We start from the raw sequence: 17,074 nt of genomic DNA, 5'->3' as shown, positions 1-17,074 counted from the left end.
CTAGAGAGCTGGGCTCCAGCGTAAATACAAATTTGCAACTAGACTCTAGTCTGAAGTGCCTATGCCTTCATGTCAATGCAAACCACACGGAAACCCACCTTTTATTTGCAGGATCCATATCCTACGATGGGGAGAGCAGGGCATTCACTGTGCCAGGCTGTCAGCTCAGTTTTATGCTAGAGTGAGGGAGGAGACCTTTCTCTCCGTAACATTTAGGGAGCAATGCCAGGCATGAGCAACCAGGAGCTCCCTGCTTGCTGTATGCTGGTTTCCAGCTCCCACTGCTGAAAGCATATGAGATTGACAGTTTCAGAGAAGGGAATATCTGTAAATTTCCCGTTCGCCTTAACTTACTTTATTTCTTTATAAGCTGCTCAAGTCAGAGTGAGATCTTTGGCTTTTCAACGCTGGTTTTAGGCACTTTGATTTATGCTGGGAAGAAATGATTCACTGCTTTGTATTGTACATGCTGATAATGTCATCTAACGAATCCAGTAATTTCTACTTCTGTCCTCCTTGTGAGGTATGTAACAGAGCCAGTTTCCTTAATGCTGAATGAGTGGGCTTTTCCATGTGGTCATTTCATTGGGGTTTGTTTGTTTATTTTTTTTTTTAATCCATACATACTCATACTAGGCATTAATTCAAGGATACGCTGCCTATTTAGAAAAACATGCAGCATGTAAAGTGCACAGCTTTATAGAGTTCTCACCCAAAATGATTAGTAGCCTCAAGCCACTCCCCATATCTCTGTTACATGGAAAGGAAACTTCCAGGGAACTGAGGATTGTTCCAAATGAAGAATCTGAAGCAGTATTTCCTGCATCAGATCCAAATCTCTGCTCCCAACATCACAGGGAGTAACCTATTTTACCTTGATTAGAAGCCTTTCAAGAAGAAAGAGAATCTACCCCTAGGTGACTTGTTCCAACTAAGCTTAATTGTAAAATCTCTCCTCTTATACCAACTACCTTCAATTAGAAAAATTATTCCCAGATTTTACATTCCACTGATGTGAGAGAAGTCAAGATCTCAGTCTCATGATTGCTGAAAGATGAGTCGAGTCCAGTATCTAATGGAAAATACAAAAGTATACTGTGTATATTTATTATTAGAGAGTATAAACTTTCCAGTTCACATTTCAGAGCTTTTTTCCACATCCAAAAACAACAGGAAGAAATGAGACCTGGTCTCCTCAGTATTCTGCAAAAGCCGACAAAAAACCCCATTAGAAGATGGACCAATATCGCAAGAAACAGCTGTTTTACAAGTCAATAGATCAATGGGCTTAACAAATGAGAATGCCCTGTATGTCAGCATTTTCTTTATGCAATTCCCCACTGCTTTGAATCCAAATACAAAGACTGAAATCCTGTCTGCTGTGAATTGAGTAGGGCAAGGATTTATCCCTAAAGAGAGGTTTTTAGATAGCATGCTGAAGAGGGCTTACTGTATAGAACAAAAGCCGTCTAGTCTGCCTTTTGGAAAAGGATGAAGAAATTTTGCATAGTAGGTTACCTAGGACCTGACTTGTATTCTCAATTGGAATTACACTCCCTGTAACAGTTATTCATTATCTATTGATTGTTTAGCACTGAATGCAGTTCTTGAACCCACTTTTTCCCCCTATATACTACTTATCTAATACCAAATGACGATTCAAATAATTCTTTTTCTTGTATGAAATATTTTAGATTATAGATTGCATATATATAAAGCCATAGATGGCAAATAGAAAAATAAATATTTTATATGTTCTCCCTTTCTTTTCTTTTACAAAGGTGGAGACTGACAGACCCCATTTGAAGTCTATGTTTCTACTATACAGTATTTAATGAAAATGAAATGTTTGAGCCCAAGTATAATTGCTTTATATATTTTTGAGAGGGGAAAAATGCAATGAAATTAAAGATATTAAGGACTAAGATCCAGATTTAAGAAGCTACTTAAACACATATTTCATTCAAAAGACAGGAGTGATCTCCTTTTTATAAGAAAAAAACCCAACAAAATAGGCTTGGACTTCTTTCTTTTTAATCTGAAGAGTCTTATATAATCGCCTGATCACCGCCCGTAGCCAGGAAAGCTGAATATTTGAATACTTAGCAACATTTCTGGAGTCAGGCGTATAATTAAGAAAATTTTCAAAGCAGAGTCTGCTACCATAAAGATTGCTGTGAATTTCCTTCAATATACAAAACTGGCTCTGAATTTAGGCCTGTATCCTGTGTTGGGACAACCCAGCACAATGCTGTAATGAATGTACAATTGTAATATTTGCAAGAATTCCTGTCTCCCTCCTGAATTCCTACTCCAAACAAGAAAAAACAGAGACAAGTACAACATGCCACCAGATGCACTTTTTGATGGCATCCAGCATGTCAATGACAGAGTAGAACTAGGACTCAGCTCTTCTGGCCTCCAGTTAAGTGCTCTACCTCTGCACCAAAGGATCTCCCTAATAAAAGTCATGGCTAGGTTCTGCTGACTTGAGAGAAAGCAAAATCCTTTCTGAATTACAGTAATCTCATTCCCACTTAACAACAAAAAACTTTCTGCCTTTTGAGGAGTTTAAAATGCAAAGGCAAAGCTTTGCTCTAGGGCTGCACAGTGATGAGAGGGGAGACAGAAACGGCTACTCGCAATGCGGGAGTTGGATCATAAATAGTTTGAAAGAAATACATATGACTCAAGGCACAAGGAGTGTTATTAAACAGAAACGCTACTCCAAATTGGGAATCTCTGAACGGCTGTGGTTTTCTTTGTCTAAAATGTTTGGAATTCTTGTCTGAGCATTCAACTAATGCATTAGTTAATCCACAGGTATAATCTCAAGATTTAGGGAAAGGACAAAGTAAATCAGCTAAATCTTTGAATACTTCTGCCTTCAGAGAGTACTAGCAACTCCTAAGTTACTAGAGCGTTTGTTTCTGGCACTGAATTAATACACTGATGGTCCCAATGCAGGATTAATTCGCTGGCACGCTGCTAGTACTGCAAATCTCTTTGCAAGGGTTTGTAAATGAGGCTGCTGTGAACAGCAGAGTTTTTAAAGGTAGGAGCTCTTTCTGCTGGCTCCTGTGGATGGAGATCTCACTGGGGCATCCAGAGAGAGCACCCACAGAGGCTACAGCTGTGAAAAAACTCAGAGCCTGAATCTGAACTCCTGAAAATAACTCTGCTGGCTATGCTGGACTTAAATAGGTAGGGAAGCCACTACTTGCTGAACACTATTGGTACTGTTATCAGTATCATGCGAGTTAATTGTACCATGTATGTTATGGTGCTTACCAAGCACTAAAGTGCCAAGAAACTTTAACTAGAGCATGATATGGTACAGTCTTGCAGTGCTGATAACTCTGTAACAGTCTATGTGAGAACAAAAATCTTCCCAGTCCTTCTCAGACCATCCTAAAAAATAAACTCAACTATGCACTGGAGGAAAAAAAATCCAACTTTAAAGTTGGAGAGGAAACTAACTCAGAATGACAGTGAATTGTTCCCATGTGGTAAAACATCATCTCTAGAAGTCTTGTGTTTCTGGTCTGTGATCTTATAACTCAGAGTCCCTTCACAGCAGATGCTTTGGCTTGCTAAGGGCTTTGTGCAAAGCTGCACAAGAACTGGCTGCAGTTTGAACTGACGCTAAGTGCAGGTATGCCTCCGTGCCACTTCTGCAGGGAAATAAGGCAACTCGTCTCCATCTGTCATTAATTTGGGTAACATTGTGTAGAAAAACAGAGAGAGAACTATAAAGCAATGGAGGGAGTTCATTTTCCTTGGAGAAAAGAAAGACACAGTAATGCAGCACTCTGGGGGCTAAATTCTCCACAGTGCTCTGAAATTAGCCTCAGTGACAGTAAGAAAACTGTTCAGCAGAAACTGCCTCTCTGTCCAAGGATGATACACTAGCTGCTTAGATTCAACAAAACACACAGAGGTATATTCAAGCTTTAGCTGTACGCCGCAATTTGTTTCTATTCATTAAATACATATAAGGACAAATGAACACACAGATAGCCTCGAAGTCAGCAAGTGAACATACCCAATTTAAAAAAAATAAAAAACATGATAAAACCTGAGAACTGATTTAGCCTTTCCCCAGTGGTAACAATTTTTTTTCTTATACTATCTGGTGCTCAGTTTGTCTCATACACATGCATTATTCAGTTCAAACCAGGTTTTGGATAGAAATTCCTATAACTCTTTCCAATCTTGCATCCTCAAACCAACTGTTACCAAGATGGGCTGTCTTTCAGGGTACAGCCTGATAGTTTCCCATGTGGTTGGCACCGCAGATCTTGTATGCAGTGACAGCATGCAACATGGAGCTGTCTACCATAATTCATGCAACTGAATGAATGGGCTCGGAGCAAACAAGCAAAGCTTATGCAAATGCTTAAAATTAAGCATGAGCTCACTCTACTAAGTCAGGGCCTTTCTCAGGAATGATAAATGTGAAAAACATGGAAAAGCAGGGCATGTTTATGTGGGTTGAAGACAAGAAAATGCTTCTTCAAAATCAGGCAAAGTATTTGCACACATTACAGTGGCCTTTGGACTGTGAGGATTAATAATACTTTTCTAATGCACATTATTTATCGAAAAGCAAAAGTATGTGAACATGCCTTTAAGATAAATACATTAGGTGCTGTCACAAAGGTAATTTATTTGCGATTAACTCCAACTTTCAAAATAACATCTGCTCTTAACCTTACTTGTGAACTTTACAGCCATAAACCAATTCTGATTTTGTGAATACACCCTTCTACCTTGTGTAAGTAGCACCATATTTTAATTTCTGACAAACAGATAAATCCACAATGGTACTGCAGAATTTATTCTTTTGCAAGCTACTCATTATTTCGGAACAGCACATGAAGAGAATAGGGACATTGAGTGGATGTCACAGTCCCTATCAGCTTAGCTAAGGTAAAATATTACCAACAGCCCATTTACTCCTACCAACAACTGCAAATTCAGCTGAAGACTGCAGCTGAAGGTATCAGGGTGACAAATTCAAGTCAGGCATCCTAGCGGAGCTGTGAATCTGGACTCAGATTGTCTGATAAATAAAATGACGAGTACACCAGTTTGCAGTATTCCAACAGAATCTAGCAAGTCGCAGGGCTGTCCATATGCTCTGTCATATGTCTGCAAGGAGAGGGGTGCAAAATCACAGTCTCTGGAATGGGTAGGTCTACCAGGCTCTCAAGATACCAACCAGAATCCCAATGCTGTGTTAATTGGTGTGTAAGCACCTGTCTTCCCTCCAACAAACTACTGATTTTAGCTTAAAGGGTAAATATGGAACATAACCAACTGTTTGCTGATTCAGAAGCTGGCTCCCACAGGGCAAGTTCTACCAGGGAAGAAAAGGTTGCTCTGGGCTGTGTTTCTTCAGAGCCAATTCAACCTCTTTGTATTAACCACAGCAGCTGCAGCAACAGAGATGTTACCACGTAAAACAGCAGTACTGACAAGCACCTAGAAACAGACTGTATTTTAAAAGCTTAGAGGAATACAAGTTTTGACTCACTCAGTAGAGGACAGCTTGTTTTATTTTGCCCTCTGTTCTGCTCTTCACTTACATTTTTCCAGGGGCAATTAGCTGCAGTGTATTTTCACTTTTCAGTCCTACCTTATCGCTGTCCACTGTGTTTTGTGATGTCCTAGATGCAATCGAAATGGTGTCAGGTTGACTGCTGCCATCTCCTTGACTGTCTGCATCATCTATTCCATCTCTGCAAGAGACGTAACAGGGAAACAACGATGCTTATTTAACACACCACCTTGGAATGCACACAAATTTATAGGTGGATTTGAGAAGCGCCAAGTCAGCGTGCCAGAGCTGGCTTTGTGCTAAAATTACCTCCTCGATGCAGACCATATTCCTGTGTAGCTTGCATTTTAAAATGATGTCACCCTCAGCTATAAGGTTGGGATTAGCACATAATCACAGCATTTGTTGCTGAAAACAGGATGCCTGCATATTTACAGCATAGAAGACTCTGGTGTTCAGCAATAGCTCAGTAACGAGGGTGTCAGGCAGAATTTTTCCTTCAATTAGATTCCTGCCTTAACTAAAGCCATCCAGCCCAGGCTACACATGTCACTGAAAGAAAGAGTATTTATTTTGTCTCACAGGAACCACACCTTCAGGAACCACAGAATCACAGAACAACCAGGTTGGAAGAGACAATATTAAGCCATAAGAACTGTACCCAAAACCCATAAATGAAATCTACCTCTATGAGTCTGCTAACCGAGGGTATTTCCTTTCCTTCTCTTTGTCTGTATAGATATCATTCTCCTAGATTTTTACTAGTCTTTCAAAATAAACATTTCAATAACACAAAATACATATTTAAGGATGAAGAAAAAGAGATTAAGATCCCTGTTCTGTACTAGAAAACTCATGCATTTGTGGACATCTCCAGGAAGAAATGTCTGGATCTTTTTCTTGCTACAGGTCTCCTGGGTGACCTTGGTTACTTATGCCTTGGATGCCTCTATAATATAGCCTGAAGTAACAGAGTAACAAAAACTTGATGAAGAAATGGAGATGCTCAAACTACAGGTGGCATTTGGGAATGCCAACGCAACAGCAAAACAGCAATTCATTTTCTGTAATTTCTACTTGATCCAGGATTCAAGGAAGTTGACAAAAAAATTAACATTACTTCCAGGCTGAAATGAGTTTGTATCTGAAGATGAAACAGAAATTCTCCATTGTAGTAATATGCTGTCATGACCAGCTGTGATTTGCATTGTCAAACAATTCAAAATGCCAAAGAAGTAAAAAAAAAAAAAAAGTTCTGTAAATACTCAAATGTGAAGAATTAAATTCTACTTCGGACTCTGAAGAATTTTTACTGTTCATTTCTCTCTAATACTTTGGAGTACTAGAATAAAATACCTTATATCATAGAAAAGTTTTCTAGCTACTTTTGCCAAGACAACATATAAAAAAAGCAAAGATTATGAAAACCCCTTTTGACTATAATAAGAAAAAATAAGTGAATCCAGTAAAAAGTTCACAGACACTGAACTGCTGTTGGTTGAGAAAATGCTAGTGATTTCACATTGTATGGAATGACTAAGGTTACCTTCTACTGTTGTTTCGCTGCTTTGCTGGTGTCTTGGGGAGCTGAATTGGCTCTTTCAGAGCTCCTTTGAGATGGATAATCCTTTCTTGAATGACTTCCCGGATATTTTTGATCCATTCCTGTTTTGTTTCAATACTGGATGCCTGAAGTTCCACAAGGCAGAAAGACAGACCCTTTATCATATAACCAGCATGTCACCTCCTGTGTAGAATTGTTGTTGGCTCATGAAAATGCATGATTAACTGTTTCTCCTCTCTGTTTTAGCTGCTGGAGTACCTGGTAACCCTAGGAGAACTGAGCATATTTTTACCAGACCTACTTGGCAAGCAACAGCAAAGCAGCTAAGCTCTGGATAAATACATTTAATGCTAACGATACAGCACGCTCTGTAGAGGGGAAATAGGTTATCATTGCACAGCTGGGACTTCCTCAGACAAAATGACTACAACGTGAATTCTTCATTAGAAACTCACTTGACAGAAATGGCTGTCAGCTCTGGAGGCTTGAGGAACAGGCTGACTGTCAATAGCTTTCATTTAGTGCTCCCAAAGCCTGAACGAGCAGCTCTAAAGGCAAAGAAAACAAGCAGAAAAGACTTACTTTCAGCACTGTTTTATTGTCTGAGGATGGTGTTCGTCCAGACCACAAAGCAAATTTACAGGGATCTCCTTCAACATGTTCAGTCACTCCCAGTTCTGAGGTCTAGTGTGGAGGAGAGATGATGAGAGTTCATATACATGAAGCCTTGTGAGTCCAGAAAACTTTACATTGATAGGGAGAATTGAGGAGGCAGGTATGGGTATGAGTAAGATCTTGTTTCTGCTTTGCTACACACAGATATAAGAAACAGAAAACCAGCAGGTGGTGGCTTGAGTGATCCTTCTTGCATTTCACATCCACCCTTCACATCCCAGTATCTTAAACCTCTCCAGACTCACTGTGAGCTTGGCTTCCAGGTGAGCCCCACAGAGCCCAGAGCCAACCCTTCCAAGTGGCATGAGTATCCCCAGCCCAGCATGGGGACTTGTGCGCCATCCCCCAGACTCCACCTCTACCTACAAGAAACACAACATCCAGAATATTTTCTTTGCATCCACACCTACCAGTAACTTGTTCTTGTAAACATATTTTGTGTGTCCTGAAGAATCTTTGATCTCTTTGCTAAACACCAAAGAGATTTCAAAGAGAAACAAATGTCTCTCACGGCATTTCCGAATGAGAGACTTGGGATCCCACACTTGGAAGGAATCCTGAAGAATCAGTTCTCCCTGGACGTCCAGGTTCTCATCAAACCCTAAAAACACAAAATACATTGGCTTGTATTTGTCCTTGGGACAAGTAATACCCAGAAACACCAGAGCAGTAAGGACTTGAAATAAAAGGGCCTTTCTCTTTGTTTTATGTGTATTCTGAAAGGAGATCAATGGACATGCATTGCCCTGGTGAAAATATTTTTCTTTTTTTTCCCTACTGCAACAATACAATTATTTCACCAGAGGCAAATACATCACATATCCTAAATGAGACTGCTTCTAAACGCAGTAGTAATTACTTAAAGATAAATATTGTAAAGGCTTCATTGGCACTTGCTGTACACAGAACTGCAATGCAAGAAATCTTACGTATGCCAACTTAAAGTCAGAGAAACATAACATGCAATGGCTCTAAGTGCCCCATCATACCATGAAGCTTTCAAGCACGCTAACCCAGCTTTCAAGGGCCTGTGAGTCTACAGGAGTGGCATGGAGCAGCTACATCTATGACGGTGAATCGGTACAGTGTCTGAAACAAGCTTTCCAAAATGAGTTTCTCATCTTCCAAGCTGCACATAAAAAACCTTCAAATGGCAGAGGATCACAGGATTCCCTCTCGATAACTGGGAGGCTTACAGGAAAAGGGAGTCTCTAGTGGAAGGGGCTCTCCAGCTGCTGCCCCAGCAGCTTGTGGGTCACACTTCTCTTCAGAACTGGGGACTGCTTCTCCACAAGCACAGCCTGCCAGATCGCCTTGGGAGATCAGCAAGCAGCACCAGTCCCTGCTCCAAATATTCATGAGTAATGTTTTATTCGGAAGACAATTGTTCAAGTGCTTGTCCATCCTAACAAAGCCATCCCTGCTTCTTCATTATTGTGTGCTGCTGGTCATCTCACAGGGACAGACTATCCAGGCATTATTTTGGGAAACCACAGTTAAAACCACCTTTACAGTGTTTCTACCTATGCTGGGTCAGTTTGCACCCCTGCAATTTTAATCTTAATTAAATGTTAATGAAATAGTTTTAATGTGATGCTTAATTACTGGCACCATTTCCTTTTTCGTGAATGTTTTTGTACTCTTCTTGTTTCCTGGTTCTGACTCAAGCCAGGCTGGAAATTATTTTCCCAGGTCAAGAATACGTTTGAAAGACAATAAAGTATCTCTGTCCAGAATAAAATTTTTAAATTTTAGAAATCTTCCACACATCAAAAAAAGACTGAACTCTGGGGCAATTAAAATATTTTCTCCTGTAATTTGGAAATACTTTTTAATAATACTTTATTCTTTTTTAATCCTTGGGATAATTACATGAACATGTTGAAACACAAGCTGTTTTGACCCAGAAACCCAGAACATTTTTTTGAGACAATATTTAGAAATGTTTTCATCCAATATTCATTACAACTGACAGCAACTAAACTGATAGTGCTTCAGGAGGGATTTTTTTGTTTCATGAAGTATGACTGTTTTAACTAAATATATATATGTGTGTTATACATATATACATAGATATACACACACACGTGTATGTACATATATATATATACATATAAATATACACACACAAAATATAAATAAATAAATCCCCCAAACTTCCTAGCTAGCTTTTGGAGAAATAACAGAAAGGAGGTAGCAAGTACCTGAAAATTACGATCAACCAACAGTATTGCTACAGGTAAACTGTACTAACTTTCTACACAATTTACAAGAAGGCTTCATGTATTGGTGAGTCCCTCCCCTGCCCCAGCCACCTGCCCATCTGCTACCTTCCAGCATGCTGACATGCATCGCATCGTTGGCCTTCTTTGGGACACTGAGCATGACTTCCAGACCATCTTTGAGTTCCCCTTTGCCCTCCTCACAGCAGGTTAGCAGTTCCTACGAAGCAATGAAGAATACCTATAAACAAACCCTGACCAACACGCTGGCTTTATCTCAGACTGGTTTCCTTGGCAAGCAGAACACAGAGTCGCAACCACTTCTCTAAGAGCAGCAGGAGAAAGCTGAACTGCCTCAGACACACTGTGGGTGCTCACAGATAGTGAGGGTCAAATAGAAAGACTATAAAGCAAGGCAACATAAGGTGTTCTCGAGTAACACTCTTCACTCAGAGGGTTTCTGGGGATTTATGCCCTTGCTGCAGACATCAGCCCATCCAGCCATGCCAGCTGTGTTGCAGGACCACTGCCCGACCCAGCAGTGCTAGTGAATACCACAGCATGGGCACAGCTGGCAGCGTGGTGAGCCTAGGGCAGGGAGGTCCCTTCAGGAAAGATTCACCTGAGGAGACCAAAGGGGTGAGGCATTCTTGCCTCCCCATTAGCAGGTGGTTTATGCAGTGCAGGCTCGCTGTCCCACAGCACTCACAAGACTATGGTAAACCTGAGTAAACTGGTACAAAAGACATATTTGTCAACATATTTAATGTGCTCATTAAGTACCTTCTTATCACTCCTTTGGTACGTACACAGGAAGCTTTAAAGAAATGAAAGTATCAACTCTGGTCCTAGCTTTTCATAGTCAGAATCTGCCTTTTTCCCTTATCCCCTAGATATTTTTTCTGCTCTGGTTTACTACTTTTGATGTGAACATTGGCTGCTTAAATTTGATCTAAAATACACCTATTCAGAAGGTGCTGCAAAAACCTGGAACCAGTTAACAGCAAACCAACAAAAGGGTTTTTTAATGGGAAACATTAATGTTCCACTTGGAAAAAACTTCATATATGAAGCTTTTCTCTGGTTTTTGCACATAAATTTGTTAGCTCCCAAACAGATCTAATGTCAGCGAAGGAGTCTCAGTCAAGGGTCAGTGAAATTTCCAAAAGTTCATTACTGCTTTCATTGAAGCCTTTAATCAAACTATTACATGTCACAAACTTAGCAAGAAGGAAAGTAAATAGTTCTGTCATCCTTTCAATTTCCCTTTCCCAGTTCTTGCTTTTTAGGGTTAAATCCACTTGTATACAAAAAAAACCCCAGTTGAAACAGGTGATCAGTACTTTACTGTTTGTTTCTTTTTCTTTGAGTCTTTTCCTTTAAAATACCCAACCTGGTTTCCTACTTTGCTGCCATGCTCAAGCCTAGGAATCAGGAGTAGCAGCTTAGCAGCAGCTGCTTACAGGTCACAAACAAGTGATGAAGGAGCTCCCTTAAGAATAAATTAACTCATTACACCTGCAAACAGCTCTGCATGAGCTAATTTGAGCAGCTCACTAAGGTACCTTCAGTAGGAGTTGATATTTTGTGATCCTCTGAACAGGCTTGATTAAATAAGAAGAGATGGAGTTGGCCAGACCATGTCTTTGCTGAATTTCCTAGAAAAGATAAAAACAGTAGTCAGTCATAGAAAACTACTGCCAGACAGAACCACCCATTTCAGAATTTAGCTCTGGATCTCTGCATTTCTTTGTTTAGCTTTTTAACTCTCTTTAAGCTTTCACACAAATAACTGTGGTTTCAGAGAGGCTGGCAATAAACTGTAGAGTCCCCCCCTAAGGCCACTTAAACTGCAGGAGCTCTGTGCAAGTCAAGCTAAAGCTACATTGAATAAACTACACAGGCTTCAATTTAAATATGACTTATCTGTTGTGTTAACTGGTTTCTCCTAGCTATGAAGGCTGACAAAGTCTTAACATTCAATTAAAACAGAGTGACATTAAATTAAATTGCACGCATAGGGTGTAATTTAGCTGTCTAAACATAATCATCTACCAGCATTTGAGAGCCCCGGGGTAGCGGAAATATCCGCATGGGAGTAACAGGTCTGATGCAGTAATGACAGACCTGTTCTATTCTGGCTCCTGGGGGCCAGGAGAGATCCTTTATGATACCTTTTACAGCCATGAATACTTCTGGTTTGTCACCTGAATCTCAATCAAAATGTCTGTGTTCAGGGTGGTGTGTTCACGAACTTCTGTGGACACTGCAGATGGGCACCTGGGGAGGTCTGCAAAGGGCCCAGTTGCCTCCCTCCAGCTGGTTCCAGTGGGTGCTAGAAGCTCTTGAAAATCCTAAAAGACCCTAATGCACATACTTAGCCATCTAAAAGACTTCATACTCATAGAATCATAGAATCACCAGGTTGGAAAAGACCCATCAGATCATCGAGTCCAACTCATGCCCTACAGGGGCAGATTCTCTTCAGAAATAGAACAGGTTGGAATTCCTTCTGTCTCCACCAGGCCCTGGGCATGCTTCCCCTTACTCCTGGCCATCAGGAAATCCTTGATTCTTATGGAAGAAGATGGAGCAGGGGCACAGGACTTACCTCCAGCTACCGGGGGGTAAATTTGAGATTGTAAAGGGAAGAAGTAACAGAAGATGAAGGGGGAAGAGCTGCCAAGAACAGAGATTTTCTTTCTGTATACAGTCTAATTTTCTGCTGAATACTTGGAGGTTATTGTGGTTTTTTAGTTCCAGAGTTTATCTTTATGCTGCAATGTAAAAATAGTCACTTTTCACACAATGTGCCAACGGATTTGTTTTTTCTAGTACGATGTAAATTTGGTTTTGAAACTAAAGTATCTCTGGTGCCATGAAAGGGACCCAAAAGGGAAGAGGCTCTATATGAGGGTTAATGGAATTTACATGAAGCTGAGTCATGGCTGGCTCCAAAGAGGGACAGCGTCTGCACAGCACATGGCTGAGACTCAGCAACTGCAGGAGCCAGCAAGACCTTGGCCACGTCTGTGAACCTCCTGGAGCTGGCTAAGTACACTTTTTTTTGCAGAACCTAAGTAATGAATTTAGTGCTGTTCCTTCCTCCCAGATCTCTGAATAGCAGGGCATGCTCCCAACAACACACCTCCCCTTTGCGCATTCCTTGCTCTGCCAGGATGCTTCACATCAGAATGCAGAGACAGAGTGGGTTGGTGGGGTTGCTGCACGGGAACCTGCAGCAGGGAGGCAATAGCATTGCCACATGGCAATGAGACAAATACACTGCTGGAAAGGGAGGTTCTCCCTGCAGTTCTCTGGTACCTGGAGCTTTGGACTAAGATGGTAGCCTGTTGCTGTGTGCCTTGGGTTGGCATCTGTATCAACGCATCTAAGAAAAGAAACCATTTTTCTCTGTATTTATGGCTTCACTTAGGTCCTTAGAACATCCCAGCATCACTAGTCATTCCCTTCACAGTTTCAAACTAGAAATGTCACTTGTCTTCGCTCCTTATCCTAATTAGAAAACCCTTGAAAATTTTCCATGGATTTAAGGGTTCATGTAGATCACCGTGACTGCTCGTTTTCATCTCAGAGGTGGCTTTCTATGACAGCTTATGCAATTGGAGGGGTTGTATACTTGCAATCTTCAAGCTGGCTTCTTACTAAGCGGTGCTATTCAAGATAACTCACTGTCATCATCAAGGTGGTTTTGGATATTACAGGTTCTGCTTTGAAGAAAAGAACCAGCTGTTTCCTCTGTGTTCCTCAGGCCAGACTGTCCCCCATCCTATCACTTGACCACTGATGTACCGAGATCAAGAAAAGAAGGATCGATGTACAGGTACTTTGTAGTAACTTAGTCACTCAGACTGAGTGAATCCTAAGGAATTTTTTGGGAGAGGCAGCTAGCTTTTTCTTTTTGTACAGGTATCACTTGGTACGCCCAGTACAATTTCCACCAATGGAAGGAAAGCACCTCCCCTTGCAAACAGCAGATGCTAGCACATCAATATTCACTACTAAGCAACATCAGGAAGGTTTCCAACCTATATGCTGAGCTGGAGAAGAAAAACTTAGCAGAGGAAACGCTTTTAACCTGTACAAACAACACTGATGACACATAAGGCTGCTCAACCCTTCCACGAGTCACCAACCAGTGCAAACCATTCAACAGGCTCAAGCGCCACCTCCTGGAAGATTCCCTTCAGTTCAATTCTACTTTTAGATCACTTAGTAACAAGGCAAAAAAAATAAAATAAAAAAAAGGCCAGAATTAAAAAATCATCCATCACTTTTCTTCTGGCTCATGTGAGATCTTTCAGCATTGAGTTTAACTGAAATGATATAACCATTGGCACACACCAAACCCAGAAGAGCCGATTTATATCAGCTGCCAACCTCATCACAGGTTAGACCCTGCTGAGTGGTCACATTTGTAAAAAACGTTTTCAAAGCTTTGGAAAAGAGGTCTTAGCATTTTTTTTTTTTTCAGAAAGACAACTACAAGCTAGCAGACAAGCATGGCAAAATGGCTGAGGTTCCAAAAATCAGAGGGAAAGCTTAGTTTAAAAGCACACAAAAACTTTAAAGAATGTTCTCAGTCTACAAAACTGGGATCAGAGCCAGCAAATATTTATCACCAGGTGTAGCACTTGTAAGGGAAATAGTCAATGGAGTCCCTTACTAGCATGATGAAGCAAATGTTTAATAGGGTGGGTAAAATTTGCAGAACAGGAGGACAGGATTTTGTTTTGGACTTTGAGTTTTTAGGTCATAAAATATAATGGGATCTCTTTTCATTTTACCACTAAACCCAGAAGTAAAGAGTACATCTAAACCAGATCTTTAGAAATGATTGGGTCTGAAAAAAAACACACAAAGATTCCCGTAAGAATGTGTGTTTCTATTAAAATAAACTTGCTACGTTGGTGAAGATCACACATCACACCACAGCCTATCAGTTTTCACAGGACGGAATATCTGCAGTGGAGTGAAAAACTCAAATGCCAAATCACAAAAAAGAACCCGTTGCTCAGATGTGAAGAGGAGGTGTTCTCAGCTGCATTACGCATGCTGAAAGAAAATGGCAATGGCTGCTTACATCAAAGAAAGTCCCTGCATGTTCCAGGATGAGCTGGCTGGAGTCAGGCTTGTTTTTGCAGTAGGTGACGTACATCTGAAATTTATCTGCCTGTGAAAACAAACATCAAGGGAAAGGCAAGATAAGCTATTTCTCTGCTCTTATAGTCTTTCATTAAGGCTCACCAGAATAAATACAAGTGATAAATCCCCATCTCTCAAAGCAACATGAGAATTGCAAACTAACACAGTTCCAACCTTACCTGAACAGTTGTGAGAGGAATGAGGCACACTCTGTAACAGCTGTGGAGGCTCTCTTTAACCCAAGAGTCTCAGAGGGAAGGCCTAAAACTTTAATCCAGGTATAAAATAATTTCTAGGAGTTCTAATGATGTTACACAGGTTGTATCCAAAAGCCTGCAGGCCTCAAAACCCCATCATGAAGTGTTGGCTCTATCATCTATTTGAAAATAAAGCCAGTGGAGAAATTCTGGGCACAAGACTCACCTAGCTTAAACTGGCTTGAACCAACACTTTTTACTTGAGACTGGCTCAGATTTGTGACGCCTGTCCCAAATTTGCCTTTCCTACCTTGGTTCAGACTTCAGTGGCTCAACCTTTATGTTGTGCTAGGAGTGTTTTGTATTTCACTTCCTAATTTATTTATTTTTAAGAGGAAATTAAAAGCATCTGTGCATTCCTGCCTTGGAGCAGTTTTGTATTGCTAAACTCTGCTCTCAGGGAGATGCAGGCAAACAGAAGAGGAGGATGGCCTCCTTTTTTTACTATTGCATTTTTTTTACACCAGGTATCTAAATAACAGGCCCTGCAATTGGGCAGGCAACTTTGTATGTATGTCTGTAACTATACACACAACTCTGAACATGTACTATTGCTGAGATGACGTGGTAGTATATTAAAAGTACCATGAAGATTCTGCACAGAATGATACGTAAATGTGCCCATCTTTCCTAAGCACATAACCTATTCTTTGCAAACAATATTTCTGAATACATTTCATCAATATTTGTGTCATGTTTTTAAATTAGCCCATATAAAAGAATCCAAACATGCTCATTTGGTAAGTTAAGGTTTTCCATAATGACTTTTAAAATACTAATTCCCAGATTTGAAATACAAATAAAAGAATCAGAGAAAACTTGAAGATGGCCAACTTCCTGGTAAATATTTGGAAAAGATAATAGCTTTCATACAGATAAATTACTGTAGCAAATTCCTGGAGCCTCTTATGCCTATGAAGACTCTTACTGTCAAGATTTCAAAGTGCTGTTGGAAATTATCCTGGCATTGGCTAATGGAAGGAGAGACCACAGTGGATTAGGAATTTGACACTAAATTCAGAAGAAAAATGTTGATAAAATATGTTGTTCATGTATTTGTAGAGGTCTCATGGCAGACTAAAATATTTTACGGAAGGTATATTAAGATTTTAAATGTCTGTCCTCCCAGGACCCTTCACAAAGACATGAATGTCACCCCTAAATACAGGTTTTATTTGATGAATTCCTGTTAAACAGTAACCAGCAGGAGTAAAAGCTGTGCTGGTCTGAGCAGGACAAGAGGAGTGGCTCTGGGAAGGTTTCACTGCTCAGGTGTAGAGTTAAGAGAAGGAACCTTTCATCCTGGGAGAGGTGCAAAACAAAGCAATTGTAGTTCCAGATTAGCTTCTAATCTAACTTATCACTGAGAACATAACCCTTGTACCAATTCCTAGCTTGTTTCCATATGTGCTTGAGGAATTAATTTGAATAAATAATGGAAAGAAGAAGCCTCATTACCCAGGTGACGAAGCAGTGGCCCACATCCTCAGGCAGTTGTTCATATTTCTCTAGTTCTTTTAGAAAAATGCTGAAAAAAAGAGATGACACCAATGTAATTACTTTGTCAAATACCTAGGAGAAGCAGAATGACCAAGGAGTTAATCAGTGCTAACACCGAATACTTGTA

General features: G+C 40.4%; 1 protein-coding gene across 13 annotated transcripts in view; it reads right to left on the bottom strand.

Moving 5' to 3' along the window:
- KALRN (kalirin RhoGEF kinase) overlaps positions 1–17,074 on the bottom strand; it is a 514,381-nt gene that overhangs the window by 138,987 nt on the left and 358,320 nt on the right. For 12 of the 13 annotated variants that reach the window (XM_069861465.1, XM_069861454.1, XM_069861453.1 and 9 more), the window contains 8 exons: positions 16,906–16,975; positions 15,129–15,218; positions 11,590–11,682; positions 10,133–10,244; positions 8,213–8,403; positions 7,710–7,811; positions 7,110–7,252; positions 5,642–5,744 (listed from right to left, as the gene is read on the bottom strand). The exons of the other annotated variant lie outside the window; for it this stretch is intronic. In XM_069861465.1, the coding sequence (XP_069717566.1) occupies positions 5,642–5,744; positions 7,110–7,252; positions 7,710–7,811; positions 8,213–8,403; positions 10,133–10,244; positions 11,590–11,682; positions 15,129–15,218; positions 16,906–16,975 (904 nt within the window). The remainder of the gene's footprint in view (positions 1–5,641; positions 5,745–7,109; positions 7,253–7,709; positions 7,812–8,212; positions 8,404–10,132; positions 10,245–11,589; positions 11,683–15,128; positions 15,219–16,905; positions 16,976–17,074) is intronic. 13 annotated transcript variants of the gene reach the window in all.

Source organism: Phaenicophaeus curvirostris, chromosome 7, assembly GCF_032191515.1.
Source record: "Phaenicophaeus curvirostris isolate KB17595 chromosome 7, BPBGC_Pcur_1.0, whole genome shotgun sequence".
In the NCBI taxonomy this organism is placed as follows: Eukaryota; Metazoa; Chordata; class Aves; order Cuculiformes; family Cuculidae; genus Phaenicophaeus; species Phaenicophaeus curvirostris.
This window is presented reverse-complemented; position numbering and strand designations above follow the sequence as displayed.